At 44.7% G+C, this 17,925-nt stretch overlaps 1 protein-coding gene across 1 annotated transcript in view; it reads right to left on the bottom strand.

The window, feature by feature from the left end:
• The window catches only part of CCNY (cyclin Y), a 120,650-nt gene extending 118,242 nt beyond the window's left edge, over positions 1 to 2,408 (bottom strand). Inside the window, exon 1 of the mRNA XM_045535396.1 lies at positions 2,143 to 2,408. Within this exon, the coding sequence (XP_045391352.1) occupies positions 2,143 to 2,296 (154 nt within the window). The 5' untranslated portion in view covers positions 2,297 to 2,408. The remainder of the gene's footprint in view (positions 1 to 2,142) is intronic.
• Between the last annotated feature and the right edge of the window lie 15,517 nt (positions 2,409 to 17,925).

Raw genomic sequence — 17,925 nt, forward strand, 5'->3', positions numbered from 1 at the left:
TTGAGAACCACTGGTTAGATAAATCCTAGAAGTATTATTTATTGAATTTGGGAGACAGAGAACATTGTTTAAATAGTGAATTAGTATTTCTGGGTTTAAACTGGAATCATCATACGAACTAGGTTCTAGAGTGAGAGGACACTACAGGCTAGACTAGAAATCCTCTTAACCTGCCCTATACTCTCGCAAACTATCCTGAATCTGCAAAATAAGAGGTGGTAGTCCTCCAAATGTTCTCTCAAAAATACTTCATTACTGAAACTTAGATTTCTTTCAAGTGAAGGAACAAAAACTACTATATTCTGGCAAAATCCTTCTATGCCTTAGTGTCAAATAGCTGGTTACCATTACTTTCCTCCCCACCTCTGGTTCCTTACTACAGTCTATAATAATAGTATGTAGCCTGGTTCTAAGAAATGTGTATCTTCTTTGTTTTTATTTTTCCTTTTTTTTTTTGATCCAAACATTTAAAACGTATAGCCTCCACCAGATATTAGTGTACAATATAAAGGAGAAATTACTTCCAAATGTTTTTGCCTGTCAACATTGTACAGTACTGAGCAATGGCTTTCTATAATAAACTCATTTATTTATTCATCCCTTTAAAATACCATACTTACTGAATATTATATGGTAAACATTTCTTTCAGATGCTTGGACCTATGGCAGTGATCAAAACAGATCTGGCTTTAATATCCTTCTAGATGCTTTTATATGTGTAAATTTAAAAATAAAGTATGGCTGTAGTTCAAAGACATCAAGTGTAAGTTAAGATAATAAAGGAAGTCTAAAATAACAGCACTAGAAACGTCATATGGAACCATAATTTACTAAGCGCCTACAATAAACCAGATGTTGTGTTAGTCCCTTTATATATGGTACTCACTTAATAAAGCCGCTGTCCTAAAAAGATGAAATTACCATTTAGAAGAAATTAAAGGAAGCCAAACAATGAGAAAATTCTTTCCCTTAGCAGAGTTTAAATATGGCTTTCCACATTAGAGGGAATGCTCCAACCTAAACATGACAAGAATGAATTAAGAGTTTTGTCAATTCATTCACACAAAAAATTTTTTCAGATTAGTTCAGCTAGACTGTGAGAAGACGTATGCGTTAAAAAAAGAAAAATCAAGTTGTCACAAAAATATATTTTCAATTTCAAATCTTTTTAAGTTGAAAATTACATAAACTGTATTTTAAGTATGATGCATAAATGCCCCTCTGTAGCTACTGTTAGGCCACAGAGCTGATAAAATAGTGCTATTAAAGATACTGCAAAACCAATAAAATAAAACAGTACTAGATGCAGTAATCAGTCCTTTAACTTTTTTTTTTTTTTTTTTAAACAAACTCTAGTTCAAACCCAAAGTCACCCACATCAATCAGAAATTTCACAGGACTGCAATTCAGGCCCATGCAAAAAACTGGGTCTGAGTGACTTAACCCAAAGCTATCTGATAATCTTTTAAAAGCATTCTCAAGAGAAACTATTTCACTCTAACCCTGCAACCGCCACCCCCAAAATCCCAAAATTCTTTTTTTTTTTTTTTTACTTTTTAAGGAAAATGGGAGTGGGGGTACAGCCAAGTGTGGTCCACTTGTAAGGTTCTAGAGAACTGACTCAGGCCAACCCGGTTCTCCAACTCCATGTAGATACTGAGATTCCAAAATGGGAATTCGCTCCTCAGGTTCTGCCAAGGCTCATCCATTCCCTTTGCTTTTTAAAGGACAAACGCTCTCACCCTTCTCGTGCATAACTTGGCTTCTGGCTGCCTGCAGGCAGTGCCTGGGAACCCCGGGCTCCCGGGCCGCCCCCGCCCAGCACTGGCCGCTCACCTACGGGCCGGCTCCTGTCACCCTGACACCCGTGGGCGCACACCCCCGCACCCGGCCCCGCGGTGCTCCCCCGAGCCCCAGCCCTCAAAGTTTCCGCGGCCGCTCACTCCGGGGCACAAGCGAGGGGGCCGCTTGGAGGCTGAGAGGCGCGGGGGTTATGCGGAGGGAGACTCCGTTATCCGCCGGTTACGGCGACCTGCCGAGGAAACAGGAGCAGCCCGGCCGCGCCGCGTGCAGCTGGGGCCCGGGGTCGCGGGCGGGGGTGTGGGGCGGGGGGTGCGGGGAGGGAGCCCCGCCGGCGCTCACCGTCGATGTTCTCCCGGTCGCTGATGTGCTGCAGGTTGCAGCCCGTGTCCTCGCGGCTTAGGTCCGTGTCAGGCCGGTAGGACTCCAGCCGGGAGTGGGCATTCCTCCGGAGCTTGGGGCTGGACGACACGCAGCACGAGGTAGTGTTCCCCATCTTCGGCGGCCCCCCGACTCCAGCTGCTCTCGCCTTCCTCCCGGTCCCCGGGCTCGGGCGGCGGGCGGGCGCGGGGCGCGGGCGGCGGGGGCGTGGAGGGGAGGCCCGCCCGCCCGCCGCCGCGGGATGAGGCGGAAGCCGCGGCCGGCCGCCGGGTCAGCAGCGGCGGCGGCGGCGGGGCCTCGCCATGGGCGGCGACGGCGGCGGCGACGAGCGGGCGGCGGCCCCGGCTCCCCCTCGGCCTCCGCGCGCAACCGCCCCGGCCCGGCGGGCCTGTCCGCGGCAGACGAGCGCTCGGGTCGGCGCGACTGCGGCCGCCGCGCCTACCTCACCCCGCCGCGGCCATGGCGGGCGGCGCCGCGCAGGCCGCCTCCCCCCGCGCTTCTCGGTCGGCGCCCGGTTCCCCGGCGGCGGCGGCGGCGGCCTCTGTAAGAGGTTCCGGTTCAAGCCGGAGACAAGCGTGTGGGCGCCGGCCGGCAGAGAGGGCGAGAGGGCGGCGGGCGTGGGCGCGGCCCCGGGGCCCGGCGAGGCGAGGCGCGGCCGGAGGATGCTCGCGCGCCCTCCCCCGCCGTCGGCGCCCGCCCTCGCCGCAGCCCCCGCCCCGCCCCGCCCCGCCCCGTCGCCGCCTCTTCCCTCTGCCCTGGAAGCAGATGGGCGGCCGAGAGGAGGTCCCGGGCGGCGCGGCCGCGCGAGTGTGGGGTCGCTCCCGGGGGCCGCGCCGGTCGTGGGCGGGGGTCGCGGCGACGTCGCCGGGAGCCCGCTGTCTCGCTGCCCTCCTCTCCTCTCCTGGTCTCCGCCTCCTCCACCTCCCGGGCGGCAGAGGACGGGACCTAGCGCCGGGGTGAGCGGTGTGCGCGGCGGCGCTGCGCCCCCGGTGCGGCGGGTGCCGGGGCCCGCGGAGGGGTGAGGGCCGCGGGGTGGGGGACACGGACGCGGCCCCGGGAGCGCCGAGGCTGCCCCTGCCTCTCTGGGCCGGGGCTGGCTTTTTTTTTTTTTTTTTAAGCGTTTAAAAGAAGCCGGGCTTGACTTGGGAGTTCTTTATTCTATTTTGAGGTGACCTTGTTTTAAGCCCTGCAGTAAATTTTGGGGGGCCCTAGGGCTATTTTAATGTCGAAGTAGCTGCAGTGTTTTGAGATCCTTGGAGGTTAATGTGAGGTAGAGAGAAGTTAACGCAACACATCAACTCTCCTTGTTTTGCTTTTATAAAACTGCTGGGTTTTGTCGTGTTCGGAGCAGGATCTGAACTGAGGCTGGTGGGCTAAGGTCGAGGTATACCAGGGCTGTCCGGAAAGTATCCGGCCATTGTTAATAGCATTTTTCATGTTATTAATACATGGCTGGATATTTTCAGGATAGCCCTCGCATGAAAGTGCCTGGTGCAGGGGAGATGTCCAGTAAATGTTGGTTCCTGTCCCTGCTCAGTGTCCCCAGCACCAACCGTCCCGACTGGAAAGATGTTGCTTTTTGCCTTTGTTGGGAAAAAATATAAAGTGGCAGAAACAACCTTCCTAACCCTTTTTCCAGTCTATGAAGGAGTCCTGAGGAGAAGCTGGGGGGGGGGATGTTTTTAACAGGAAAAAAATAATTAAAAACTGGTACAACCCTCTTAATTTCATATATGAGGGAACCGAAGCCCAGAGAAATGAAATGCCTTGATTTGCCCAGGTCTTAGCACTAATTAGTGACAGATCCAGGTTCTAAAAAGAAGAGGAGTAAGGGATTTGGTATTTATCTAGCATCAGCAATGTGTGGACATCTTGTCAAAGGCTTTATAAACATTTCATGTAATCCTCTACATCTAGTCGTTTTTTCAACCTGTGCTGCCCCTTTAGCTCCCAGTAATGTTTATACATTTATTAGTCCATGTAAAGAAAGCTGCATACTCTGAACTGTATTAGTGCCATTTGTTAGAATAAGGGGCTGGTGTCCCTAGAAACTAAATGGCTGCAAAGTGATGATGCTGACCAGATCAGGAAGGAAATGTAAAAGGGAAGTTCTAAAGAATTGCAGCCCCTGAGAGAGTGGGTAGAAAGCAACAAGACAAAATAATTCTGTTCATTAAGGCTGTGTTGACCTTCTTGCTTCCCAGGAAGGTTTGATCGGGGCATACCTGCGAGTCAGTGAACAGGTACATTCAGATTTTTCTGGGCTCTAGCGTGCGGGTCAGATGACTGAACACTGGGAGAAGGGGTCTGCTATTGTCTGTTCTGATTGCTGCTGTGTAATTTGGGGCATATATGAATGGAAGGACCCAGTCACTGAACCATCTGTGTATGTCATATGCACTCAGGCACGTTAAGCAATTTTTATAATATTTATATTCATGTTATAGTTTGAAGGGCTTAAGAGGAGAGAGACCAAATGGCACTTAGGTGACCATGTGGCTGGCCGCACGCTCCCCATCCAGGCAGGTCACTGGGCAGTGTTAACGGAGAAGGGCAGCTAGAACTGGGGGAAGACATGAATAGGGGTCCAGGTGGCCACATACCCTTACCAAAGGGTGGTATAGCCACTGGTCTGCGGGGAAGTTTTCTGTCCCTCCATCACCACCATTCCCCACCCCTTCTTTGACATTCCCACATATTCTTAGGAATGCACCCATTTGAACTTATTCAGGAGTGTGACTTTTGGTCAACAGGCCTGGAGGGGAAAGAGAGGTGCTAAAGCCCTGCTAGTGATTTACCTGTGTGCCAGCCCCCCCAATACACACACACACACACACACATCCCCCAGGCAGAAATGCCCCCACCTGACACACAGTGACACGCTAGGAAAAATTACAGAATAATAACCAACTCTGAGCAGCAGCAATGTGATACCAAAGTGATAACAATGAAAGGCGTCATCTGTTGCACACCTGCTAGATGCCATGCACTGTACTAGGTATTTTGTACACCTAAGTCTATGCTGTTATCCCCTTTTTGTAAATAGAGACCTTTAACTCTTAAGAAAACCTATCCAAGGTCAAAATACTAAGAAATGGCCTAACAGGATTGAACCTGGTTCTTATTCCAAAGTCCAAGAGGTTCCCTCTCAGCTGACCTCCCCCGGCTTCCCACCCCCACCTTCAGGACTCTGTGAGTGGAAAAGACTCCAGTATTGCTTCTCTCCTTTGCTCTTTTCTGTTCTCTGAAGGAAGCTGGGAGCTGACTGCTTAGGCCTAGTTCTAGACTTTAAGAAGAGAGGTAAAGGGGTGAGGGAGCCTTGTTATTTCTGTGGGGCTCAGCCCTCCTGCCCAGAGTAAGAAGACAGGCAAAGCTTGTGCATCTGATCACAGTATCTCCAGCACTGCATCACTTGGGAATCTAACACAGGGACAGTTCCTCAGTAGGTGTGGATCTAGCCCACAATGGGAGTCGGGGAAGGGAAAGGTGAGCACTGAGCACTGTAACCAGGGCTTGTCTCCAAAACGTTCAGCCTTCTTAAAAAACATCACCCTGGATCCACTCATATACATCCACCCTGCTCAGGGTCTCACTCTGTTGCCCTAAATTTTTTTATAGAAACAGGTCTCACTGTGTTGCCCAAGCTGGTCTCAAATTCCTGGCCTCAAGCGATCCTCCCAGCTTAGCCTCCCAAAGCCCTGGAATTACAGGCATGAGCCACTGCACCAGGCCCCATCCTGTTCTTTTAACAGAAAGAATCATTTGGGAATTATTTTCCCTCATTGTTCTCCATAATCGCTATTCAAGTATTTGGTCATTTTAAAGAAGTAAATATGGAACTTGGGTGAACTGGCTTAAGTCAGTGCTCTTCACATTTTTTAACAGTAGTGGCTTTTTTTTACTTAACAAAATTTACTGAGGAACCACAACATTTAAAACATAAGCAATATTAGTATTAACTTATATGATTTGTAGATCTACTTACAAAAACAAATCAGCGAGAATAAGCTACCTTAATTGAATCAGGAGCATAATTATAGTCTTACATCAGCCACACTCACATCTGTGAAATAGGAATCAATCATTTGCACAACTCCTGAATCAGCTCCCAGAACACAGAAAACAGTGGGCCAAGTTAGCCCAGGACCCGGACCTTTGGTCAAAAGAAGGAAAATGTGTAGCTTCTCAGAAAAAGAGCCTACTGAGGGTATAGCTGCCCTTTCACCTGGTAGCCAGTTTCCCATATCAGTTACTCAAACATTCCTAAGACAATCATGGAATAATCGAGACCGGTTGTGCCGCCAATGCTCTTCCTGTCACTGACCTCCTCTCCAAAGAAGACCTCCCTTTAGTCCTCAGTGGTAAGCAGTCCACAGCTACAGGGGAGGTATTTACTTTGATAGCCACTTGACCTTGACCAACGCAGGCAATTCATTTATTGATAACATGTTTCTTGAGAGAGTACTGAGCCTGGCACCTTGGGGCTACAGAAGCAGATAAGATACAGTTCCCACCCTTGAGAAACTCACAGTCCAGTAAAGTAAACAAACACAAGAACAAGTTTAGAACATGTCTAGCCACTGAGTGGTGAAATCTGAAGAATGCCAAGCCTGTTGCCTAAAATATCTGCATTTACCGCCTGTGGATGTACCCAAAACTCCACCATGTGAGATTTATTCCCATGAAATAAAGAATTTTACCCAGAGATTCTCTGTCAGAATGAAAATTCCCACAAGAAAATAAAGATAGCTAATAGGCCTAAATAGTAGTGCCAAGTCTTTCGGACCAGGGTGGTAACTGCCAGGGACATTGTGTTAAGAAGGATTCTGAGGTCATGTTCCAGCTCAACAGGGAAGAGTGCTGGCACAGGGGATGGGGGAGATGGCACTTGTGCCACATATTTAAAAAAGTAAAATTTCTGTTTATGGAATACATGAGAAAGCAGGGGACACCCATAGGCTCTGGGTATCTGGGAGAAAGCCATTTGGAAACTGGTTTATCTTCCTCACCATTGAGAATCCACTGTCTGTCCCAAGACTAAATGGCCTTAAGAAGCCCAACATCTCTTTTGCCAAATTCTACCTTTTTTTTTTTTTTTTTGAGACGGTCTCTGTTGCCTGGGCTAGGGTGCAATGTCACTGAAATGTCAAACTCCTAGGCTCAAGCAATCCTCCTGCCTTATTCTCCCAAGTAGCTGGAATTACAGGCATGCAACACCATGTCTGGCTAATTTTTTAATTTTTTATCCTTCTGAGCTCACCAGGAATAGAAACAGAATATGTATATGTGATCCCTGAGCAGTAGGATGTACTCAGGATAAGTCAAAGTCCAGCATCTAGCAGGGTCAGACATAGGTCAGAGTGGGAGAGGCTGCTACTTCCTTACCCAAAGTCTGTTCTCCCATCTCCCTTAGTTACAAGGCCCACTATTTTGTGAGGAACAGCAAAATTCCCAGCTCAAAGATGACAGCTGGCCACCAGCTAAGTCTGGCCAATGAGACGTGAGTGGAAGCTTCCAGGAAAGCTCTCTAAAAAAGCTTCATCTTTTCTGCTTCTTGGAATATGGACACGATGGCTGGAATTCTAGCATCCACTTTTGTGTACCAGATGACCTTGAAGATGGAAACCATGAACTAAGATAATCTGTGTAAGCTTCTTTTACATGAGAGAAACAAACCATGTAGTATAAGCCACCATAATTTTGAATTCCCAAGTCCTGGTCTGAGCCAGGATTTGATATTCTTTGGTGAGAGTTTTATGTATTCATGTTGACAGTTTTCACTGATTGGCCCCCAGGTAATAGGGACTCTGACAGAGAACTGTGGGGCAGTCATATGGACTGGGCGCCCCGTAGTAGGTTCCAGGATGGTCAGGAAGGATGCAGCAGGCAGGCTCTGGAGCCCAGGTAACATTTAGGTAGCAAAAGGAAATTGTTCATCAAAAGACAGACTGGTCCCCGTGGACATTAAAAGAATTGTCTGATGTATGACTTTAATACAGCACTCCTTCAGTCTTCCCAGAACTGCAGCCAAGGGCTCCTGGGAGCAGGAGACTCCATGATATACCCTGGTGCATATGCTGAAGATCCACCTGGCCCGGGAAATTGGCTCCTTCCAGAGCCTCTCCTCGTGACTATCTGGAAGTTGGATGGGAAGGTGATTCCTGCCACCTTACACTCTCAAAAGCACAGGTAAGAAGTCTTTCTAGTCCAAGGTGGCTGGTGTTGGCAAAGGACTTACTGGACGTCTCCCCCACACCCGGCACTTTTACATATTTGATCTTAGGTCACTGGCCTCAGTTCAGACCCTGTTCCCAACACAACAAAACCCAACAGTATTTTATAAGTAAAACAAGTTGTGTTAACTTACTTGTCTCTCTACTTCACGTTAGTAACTTCCAAGGAACTGAAAACGCACAGCAGCTATAATTCAGCATTAAAATAGCCCTTGGGGACCCTGTGAGCAGCTAAATAGATTTCAGTCCTGTTACTCCCCTCCTTAAAATCTGTCAGTAGCTTCTCATTGTTTCCAGAATAAACACCCAGCCCACTGCCTGGCACTCAAGTCTGCCTTCTCCCCAGCAATCAGACATGCTTCCAGCTCCCTCAGTGTCTTCCGTGCAGCCTCTCGCCCTACCCCTGTGATCTCCTTGTCCCCTGAGCACCCTCCTCCTCCCCACCCCTCCACGTTTATAATCCAACTTAACCTTCAAGGCCCAGCACAAGCCCTGCTGTTTCTCTGTCCCTCATACTAGAGCCTATAAACTCACATGGATTTTATCTAAATAAGTATTTTCCCATGCCAGTTAATGTTTTTTTTAAAAAACTACTTATAATGACTGTAAAATATTCATTAGATGTACCATAATTTATTTAACCATTCCCCAGTAAATGGATTAATGGACATTTCATTTGTTTCTTTTTCAGTATACTAAATACTGAGATGAGCAATTTTATATGCATCTGCTTATTTCCATAAAATGAATTATTAGAATTGAAATTTCCAGATTATTTTGACCAGAAAGGAATATATTTAAGTCTCTTGGTAAATATTAGAAAGTTTGTATCATTTTACACAAATAATTGTTTCTTTTTTTTTTTTTTTTTTTTTTTGAGACAGGGTCTCTCTCTGTGGCCCTGCCTCAGCCTCCCAAGTAGCTTGGGACTGCAGGTGTGCACCACCACACCAAGCTAATTTTTCTGTTTTTATAGACTCACTCTTGCTCTGGCTGGTCTCCCACTCATGGCCTCAAGTGATCCTCCTGCCTCAGCCTCCCAGAGTGCTAGGATTACAGGTGTGAGCCATCACACCCAGCCTTGTTTCCTTATTGACACTCCAAACTTAGAGAACTTTTGGCCATGCTCTGATCTATAGTTGGATAAGTTTCCATTGCTCCTAACAGCATAGGCATGTCACAGTAATCTAAATCCAGCCCTGATAACTCTTCAGCATCTTGTCCTTTTTCCAAGTTCCAAATTGTTTCAGTGGATCCTGTCAACACTCCTATTTTTTGTTTTGCCCGTTAGGTGAACTTATAGTTGTTTATACCTGCATTGGTTTCTCTGTGATATAATACCCCCTTACCCCAAGCCACTCAAGAATCTGAGAAATGACTGTTACAGACCTCACAAAGACTTCTTCTGTTGCTTAATTATTATCCTTCTGCATTTCCTGGGGACTTTACCTTGGCAAAATATATGATGCTAAATTTTAATGAATGTCGAATGGTCACTGTGTAATAAATGCTAAGAAAAACAATGGGTGATGTAAAGAAAGGAGGTAAAATCCCTATCTCTGCCTTTATGCCAGCTCTGCTTTTACATCTTTTAGCATCAGTTCCAGGGATTTGGGGTCTTCTGTTTGAAAATGAGATCAGTTCCAATAGCATCAGTGCCTAACAGGGTGCCCAGAATTCCAAGTTGACCATCCCTTGGGGACTGAGGCCTTAAAATCACATCTTGTCTTTGATAAGTGACATTTGGAATAGTCACATATCAAAATGTTACAGTTGTCTAGTCTATACACTAGCACAATACCGGCTAGTGTACCTGATTAGCCAGATGGGGCACCTCTCAGGCACTCAAGGAATGGAAAAACACAAGGTGGCCGTATCTGTAAGCCTCACTCCTTCACTCAATAAGCTCTGAGGAGCTACAGAGAAAGGACCAATAAGAGAACAAGACCTGCTCTGGAAGCAGGTCCAGCCAGGAGCCACCATGGGGGGCCTTGGGCACTCGGAGGAAAATGGGGGAGAGGGTGCACCAGGTACACAGAGAATCAGGTAGAAAGACAGTAAAATCAGCATAGGAAAGGCTCTGTTCTGCTCAGCCTCAACCTCCTCACAACTTTTCCTTGTGTGTATAAAGTGCTAGACAGAAGAGGAGAATGGGACTTAGATTACCTACCTAACATACTCTGAACGTCCACGTTGCAGTGTTGTGAATGGAATAGAAAAAAGAATGGACTTCTTAGGAAGTAAAAATACTTCCACTCTTGCTAACAGGTTTTTTCCACTCACAAATTGGCATTACTTATTAAAAGAAATTTGAAAAGAATATTAATATTCATAGATGTTAGGTTAGTTGGGCAAAATGTGCTAAAAATTGCCACTTAATTTATAATTGTGAAAAACAATGCCACCTAAGTTCTCATGACTAGCTACATATGTTGGAATACAGTGGAATTCCATGAAGATAAGGATATACATCTATATTTATTGTTATAGAAAGAAAGCCATGGACTATTGTTGAGAGAAAAGGCAGATTATAAAACTGAATGTATCATTTGATCATGTTTATGGAAAACTATATCCATATGAATATATATGCACAAAGAAGTGTTTTTAGGGATATTCACAAATAGGTACACTGTTAACAATGCTTATCTTGAAATGCATAACTTTGTTGATTTTATTTTCCTTTGTTTTCTTTTTTTCTTTTTAACTTTGAATCTATCTTTTCCAAAAAGGCAATAATGCGTTTCCTCCCTCCAAACATGAATAGCCTAGCTAAATCCTTTTGCCTCAAAAGCTTTTCCCCCTACTAATCTTTGTCTAAACCATTGTGGTCTGCTAAAACAACAAGGAAGGGTTGGAGACTAGAGTCCATGCTCATGTTAGAATAGAACCCAGGCAGGAGACAGGACAGCTCCTCCGTGGCTGTAAGACCAGGAGACAAATACAAGGCAGGGAAAGTGCAGCCTGGAAATTTGGCATTCTGTACAGAGTCCTAGTTCTTGGACTAAAAGACATCAACTGGTTCAGTTTCTTGCCTTTGGGCACTGAACGTGTTATTCTACATTTTATTTGAGTTACTGTAAAATTATATTAGCTATGCTGCCACTTAAGCTAAGAAGCCTTCTGTCCAGTCGCTTAGGGCCTGTGGAGGGCCATGCCATCTCATTGACCTTTCTTCTCCCTTCTCCTCCCCAAGCACTGTACTCTGAGTAGCTGAAAGTGAGGGAATTGTATGTACAGTTTACCTGTGCCTTTTAATTATTAAAACATCTTTTTTTTTGAGACAGAGTCTTACTCTCTCACCTGGGCTACAGTGCCGTGGTGTCAGCCTAGCTGATAGCAACCTCAAACTCCTGAGCTCAAGCGATCCTCCTGCCTCAGCCTCCCGAGTAGCTGGGACTACAGGCGTGCACCACCATACCAGCCTAACTTTTCTACTTTTAGTAGATATGGTCTCGCTTTTGCTCAGGCTGGTCTTGAACTCCTGAGCTCCAGCGATCCTCCCACCTTGGCCTCCCAGAGTGGAAGGATTACAGGCATGAGCCACCATACCTGGCCTATTAAAACATCTTAAATGGTAATGTCTCCCAAATGCAAACTATGGTCTTCTCCATTGAAAAATATGTTCCAAAGAATAACAAAAATTAACTCTATTTGGTGTACAAAGGGAGAGTAAAAAAGAATATGCCTCAAACCCAGGAAACAAAGCTCAATTCCTTTAAGGAACCTCCACTGAGAAAGAGACCCCTGGTACATAGCTCAGAGCCTTGCTCTCAGGGAGGCAAGGAGCATGTACAGTACCTGCTTTGTAAAACCAGACTCGGCCTGTTTCTGCTCACTCTGGAATCCAGGTCTCCGCTCCTCAGCTAATACCTTCTCCTCTACATCATCCACTCAGGAAAATTACTGCAGCCAAGCTCTGTAAATTAAATGGCATGATTGGGCAACACCAATCTGAATACCTACAACATTTCTATGCAATTACTACACACATGAGCTTATTTTGATTTGTAATGAAAACCCTATAAACAAAGAATCTGAATAAATCCCTCAAATTCAATAAATCAGTACAACAAAATTATACCAACAAATACTTAGCCATATACTGGGGTCTCAAGGAGCTGAAGATCATCCCATTGAAAAGAGGGTTTGTAAGCATGGAAGAGTTAAATTTTCAAATAAGCAATACACCCAGTAATTTCTCTAAGAGCTGAGAGAAGGAAGCATCACTTTAGGCCTTAGTGGTCTAGAGAGGCTTAGTGGAAAACTCATATTTATTGAGAACCAAAAATCCAAAAGACCAGCAAGGAATTTTTTTTTTAATTATAGAGTGCTATTTTTATGCCTAAAGTTTTTTTCTATAAAGCTGAGAGGTGGTCTGAAGAATAAAACATTAGGCTATATTTAACAGTGGTTGTCATAAAAAATGTTTTGTTACGGTTCTAATTCTCTGAGTAGCAGTTATCTGTGCACACTTGTTTACAGCCAGCATCTCACTTCAGTCCTCCTCACAGAACCACTGGAAGAGACTGAAATTTTAAGTGTCAACATACAATAAAAGTGTAAAGAATTAACTAGCTGTATAAATAATATAAATTTACCTACGAAAGTTTTATTTGAAGATATGAAGGTGAGGACATTTTTGGCAATCCCAGTTCAGTCAAAAATGACCAGGATAGTCTCAGAGAACCAGGACCAAAATTTGAACTATAAATTTAAACCTGATTATATCGGCAATGTCTCTTACTTCCCTCCGTTTTTAAAAATCAACTTTAGGCCGGGCGCGGTGACTCACGCCTGTAATCCTAGCCCTCTGGGAGGCCAAGGTGGGTGGATCGCTCAAGACCAGCCTGAGCGAGACCCCGTCTCTACTAAAAATAGAAATAAAAAATTATCTGGCCAACTAAAAATATATATAGAAAAAATTAGCCAGGCATGGTGGTGCATGCCTGTAGTCCCAGCTACTTGGGAGGCTGAGGCAGGAGGATCGCTTAAGCCCAGGAGTTTGAGGTTGCTGTGAGCTAGGCTGACGCCATGGCACTCACTCTAGCCCGGGCAACAAAGTGAGACTGTGTCTCAAAAAATAAATAAATAAATAAAATCAACCTTAATGAGGTACAGTTTACATGGGACAAAATATAACCATTTTACCTATACATTTTGGTGAGTTTTGAGAAATTAATACACCCATGTTACCATCATCACCACACTCTAAGTACAGAACATTTCAATCACCCTAAAATTCCCACAACTCTGGATATGTTTTCTGTCACTGTGGATCAGTTTGTCTTTTCTAGGGTTTCATAAAAATGTGACGTTACGGTATGTGTGTATACTCTTGTGTAAGGCATCTTTTGCTCAGCATATTGTTTTTGATACTCATCCATGACTCAGTAGTTCATTTGTGTTTATCACTGAGTAGTTTTCCAATGTATGAATGCACCACAACTTGTTTATATACCTCCAATGTTGATGATGGACATTTAGGTTTTGTCTATTATAAATGAAGTTATTATGAATACCCATATACAAGGTTTTGTGTGGACATATCTTTTCTCTTGGGTACATATTTAGGAGTTAGACTGCTGGGTTGCATGCTAAGTATATGTTTAATTTTATAAGAAATAGACAGACTGTTTTCCAAAGTACTGGACCAGCTGGATGCAGTGACTCACACCTGTAATTCCAGCACTTTGGGAGGCCAAAGTGGGAGGATCACTTGAGGCCAGGAGTTTGAGACCAGCCTGGACAACATAGTGAGACCCCATCTCTACAGAAAAAAAATTTTTTAATAGCTGGGCATGGTGGCGCATGCCTATAGTCCCAGTTACTCAGGAGGCTGAGGCAGGGAGGATCGCTTGAGCCTAGGACATGGAGGTTGCATCAATCTCACCACTGCACTCCCGCCTGGGCGACAGAGCAAGACTCTGTCTTGAAAAAAGAAAAAAAAAAAGAAACTAACTTTGAAAAATATGAGTGGACTTCCTGCACCTTACTTATATCAACCACTTTTATGACTGAAGTGACACCCATTCTAAATGATCTCGGGCATATCTGTGACATCTTATAAAGGGCTAGAGTGGCACCGTCGTCCCCAGGGAGGTTACCTCTAAGGATCCTATATCAGATTCCAATCGGGGAGTTTCTGTCACCATTGTCAGGGTAAAGGGCACCAAGCAAACACGTTTCCCAGTGGACATCTACCTAGAAATAGCCACAGGTCCCAGTCATCAGTACTGAGACACATGAGCAGGGTCGGGCCTGGTTAGTGCTTGGATGGGAGACCACCTGGGAGGACTGGGTGCTGTAGGCTTAAAAAAAAAAGAAAAATACTGAGAGACAGGAAGATACTATGATCATTCTTTATTTCTTACAGGGGCAAACATAAAGAGGATTAGAAAAATGAAACCATGGCAACAAACGATAAACAGTGCAAACCTTGCCTAATCTTTATCTTATTTAACTGGGTAAACAGCAGCTCTGACACAATTATATGCCCCCAGATGCTGCTGCGACATTACTAGGTTACAGTGAACTCACTGTCAGCTGATGCCATTGGATTAAACAACACCTGCAGATTTTTTCAAAACCAAATGGTTTGCACCTAATATACACACACACACACACACACACATATATATATATATTTTTTTTTTTTTTTTGAGACAGAGTCTGGCTCTGTCGTCCAGAATAGAGTACTATGGCATCAGCCTAGCTCACAGCAACCTGAAACTCCTGGGCCCAAGCCATCCTGCTCCAACTCCTTGAGTAGCTGGGACTATAGGTGCGCACCACCATGCCTGGCTAATTTTTCTATTTTTAGTAGCGATGGGGGTCTCACTTTTGCTCAGGCTGGTCTTGAACCCCTGAGCTCAAGTGATCCTCCCACCTCAACCTCCCAGAGTGCTAGGATTACAGACGTGAGCCACTGCGCCCGGCCCTGATATATAGTTCATGTTCCTGTTTCCTCAAGCCTGTCCTAAACAGATTTGATGTAACATTCTCTAGACTTTAAGGAACATTGCTCCACGTTTCAAAGGGTAACAGCATGAATTTTTATAATGTGCCCCTTAGCAGAAGGGAATTACAGCATTAACTGCAGGAAAACTTTCTCTTGAACAGTAAACCAAAACCTTATAAATATAAAAGGACAATTTTCATTACAAGGTGCCTGTTTACTTTTGGTATGGCCAGTTACATAAAGGATAAATATATTCAGGCAGAAGGAGAACTGGCCACAACCTTTTCCTGACAACTCTGGCTACAGTGTTCTCCAAGCAATGTCAGGTTGCATATTTTTCCCGAGGAGACGAATGGGAATACCTCACAAGTTCCCTTAGGTTTTTAGTTGGATACCACATGACACTTCTATATGAAGCTCCAGAATATTAATACTATGTGTGATTGTAACACAACAGTGGTAAGAGTCACTTACCCTGAAATCAAATCACACTTGAATTAATGTCTTTTCCATCCACCCACTTTATTGGCTCCTCTTCCTCTGACCTGAGCAACTATCTCCCTTGCTTCTGGGTTCATTACTCCCACTAACAACCTGGTGGTTCTCAGCTGGGGGCAGTTTTGCTCCCCAGGAGACATTTGGCAACGTCTGGAGATATTTCTGGTTGTTGCAATTAGGGGATGCTCTGAGTATCTAGTGGGAAGAGGCCAGGGATTTTGCTAAACATCCCTGCAATGCACAGGACAGCCCCTCAGAACAAAAAGGATTCCACTTCTTGGTATTTACCTAAGAAAAATGAAAACATACATCCATATAAAACTTATACATAAATGTTTTTATCAGCTTTTCTCTTAATTTTCAGAAACTGCAAACATCCAATCTAAATATTCATCCATAGATAACTAGATAAGAAAATTGTAGTCAAAAGAAATAATCCAATGAAATAGTACTCCACAATAAAAAGAAACAAACTACTAATACATACAGCATCGATAAATCTCTGAAACATGTGCTGATGAAAGAGGCCAGAGATAAAGAGTATATTGTTATGATACCATTTATATAAAATTCTAGAAAATGTAGAACTACTCAGTAGTGGCACAAAGCAAATCAGTCGTTCTCTGGTGCCAAGAGTTGGGGTTGGGATTGTTGAAAGGGACATGAGGGAGCTTTGGGGAATGATGGAAATATTCTGTATCTTGAATATGGTGTGGTTATATTTGTCAAAATGTACTGAAAGGTGCACCTAAAATAGATGTGCTTATTTTATGCTAATTTCACCTTTTCATTAAATGAAACTACTCATAATTCTATATGCCCCATGGTCATTACCATTAATATTTTATATATTTACACTTAGATCTATTTAGATACTTATGTTTTATGTTATATAATTAAAAGTATTCCCTCTTTACGATGAAAAAAATCAAATAATAGCTCTGGAGTGGTGGCATGAGAAGCTCCATGGGCCTGTTCCCATTGAAACAAACATAATTGGTAAAATTATTTCATAAACAACAATTTAAAGTCTCTGGGCATTGTCTAAGGAAATACAGCAAATAAAGAAACATTTATTGAAGAAAATTTGTCAAATCTGTGTAAGAACAGCAAGACTCTATGGCACTTGAGCCGTGGCCTGCTCTCTTTTCTCCCTACCCCCAACCAGCTCAGCATGATGCAGGCACCATCCAAGCACATGTGGCCAAGAAGATGGGGGTCCCTCTTTCCTCTGTTCCCAAGCAAGGGACACAGCATTTCACCAGGAGGGGTAAGCTACCAGCATTTCTCAACCCCTCCCGTTCTGAGTCACAGAGGCGAAATTCCTAGACAGTGCAGTCAAGAGCGCAGGAACTGCCTTTATCCACCTGGCCACCTACTCAAAGGTGGAGGCTTCAGCACAGTGACACAGATCAAGTAAGTATACTAGGGCTCTGATCTCCGTAATCCCAGCTTGCTTGCAGAGTAGAGGTACTACACAGAGACAAACCGAGAAGATCAGAGATTACTCCACCTGCCCGGCACCTGGAGCAGCGACTCTGCGATGTTGCACAGGATGAGAGGCAGTCAGTGCGCGAGAACAGAGAGCGCCAAAGCTCTCCCCATTGGAACTGACTTTGTTTGAAACCGCATGTGGGAAAGTGCGAGCACAGGGGCATGCTTGAAAACAATGGCAACTCTGGCGCTCCGCAATTAAGAGGAGGCTGGTGGTGCTATAAGAGCAACAAGCTAGACGGCAGGCCAACCCGTTCATCAATGAGAACAAAAGAAAGAGAGAGCTGAGAGGAGCCCTTCCAGGTCACAATAAACTTCAAAGACTAGCCTCAAAAAGTACCCCTGCCCAATTTAATTAGATCAGAGTGTGGAGCAGTTTATACCCCAGGACATTGCATAAGACAATAGAACAATCAGCCAGCAATTAGTGAAGCTGAGCAACTAAGTGTGCTGTCAAATAGAGACATCGGGGAAGGAGACTGTCAGGGTGACTGTGCCCATGCCTGTACTTTCTGAGGAGCAAAATCAGAGGCTTCACACCATGGGAGAAACATTTTA

The sequence above is a fragment of the Lemur catta genome, chromosome 1 (genome assembly GCF_020740605.2).
Source record: "Lemur catta isolate mLemCat1 chromosome 1, mLemCat1.pri, whole genome shotgun sequence".
Classification (NCBI taxonomy): Eukaryota; Metazoa; Chordata; class Mammalia; order Primates; family Lemuridae; genus Lemur; species Lemur catta.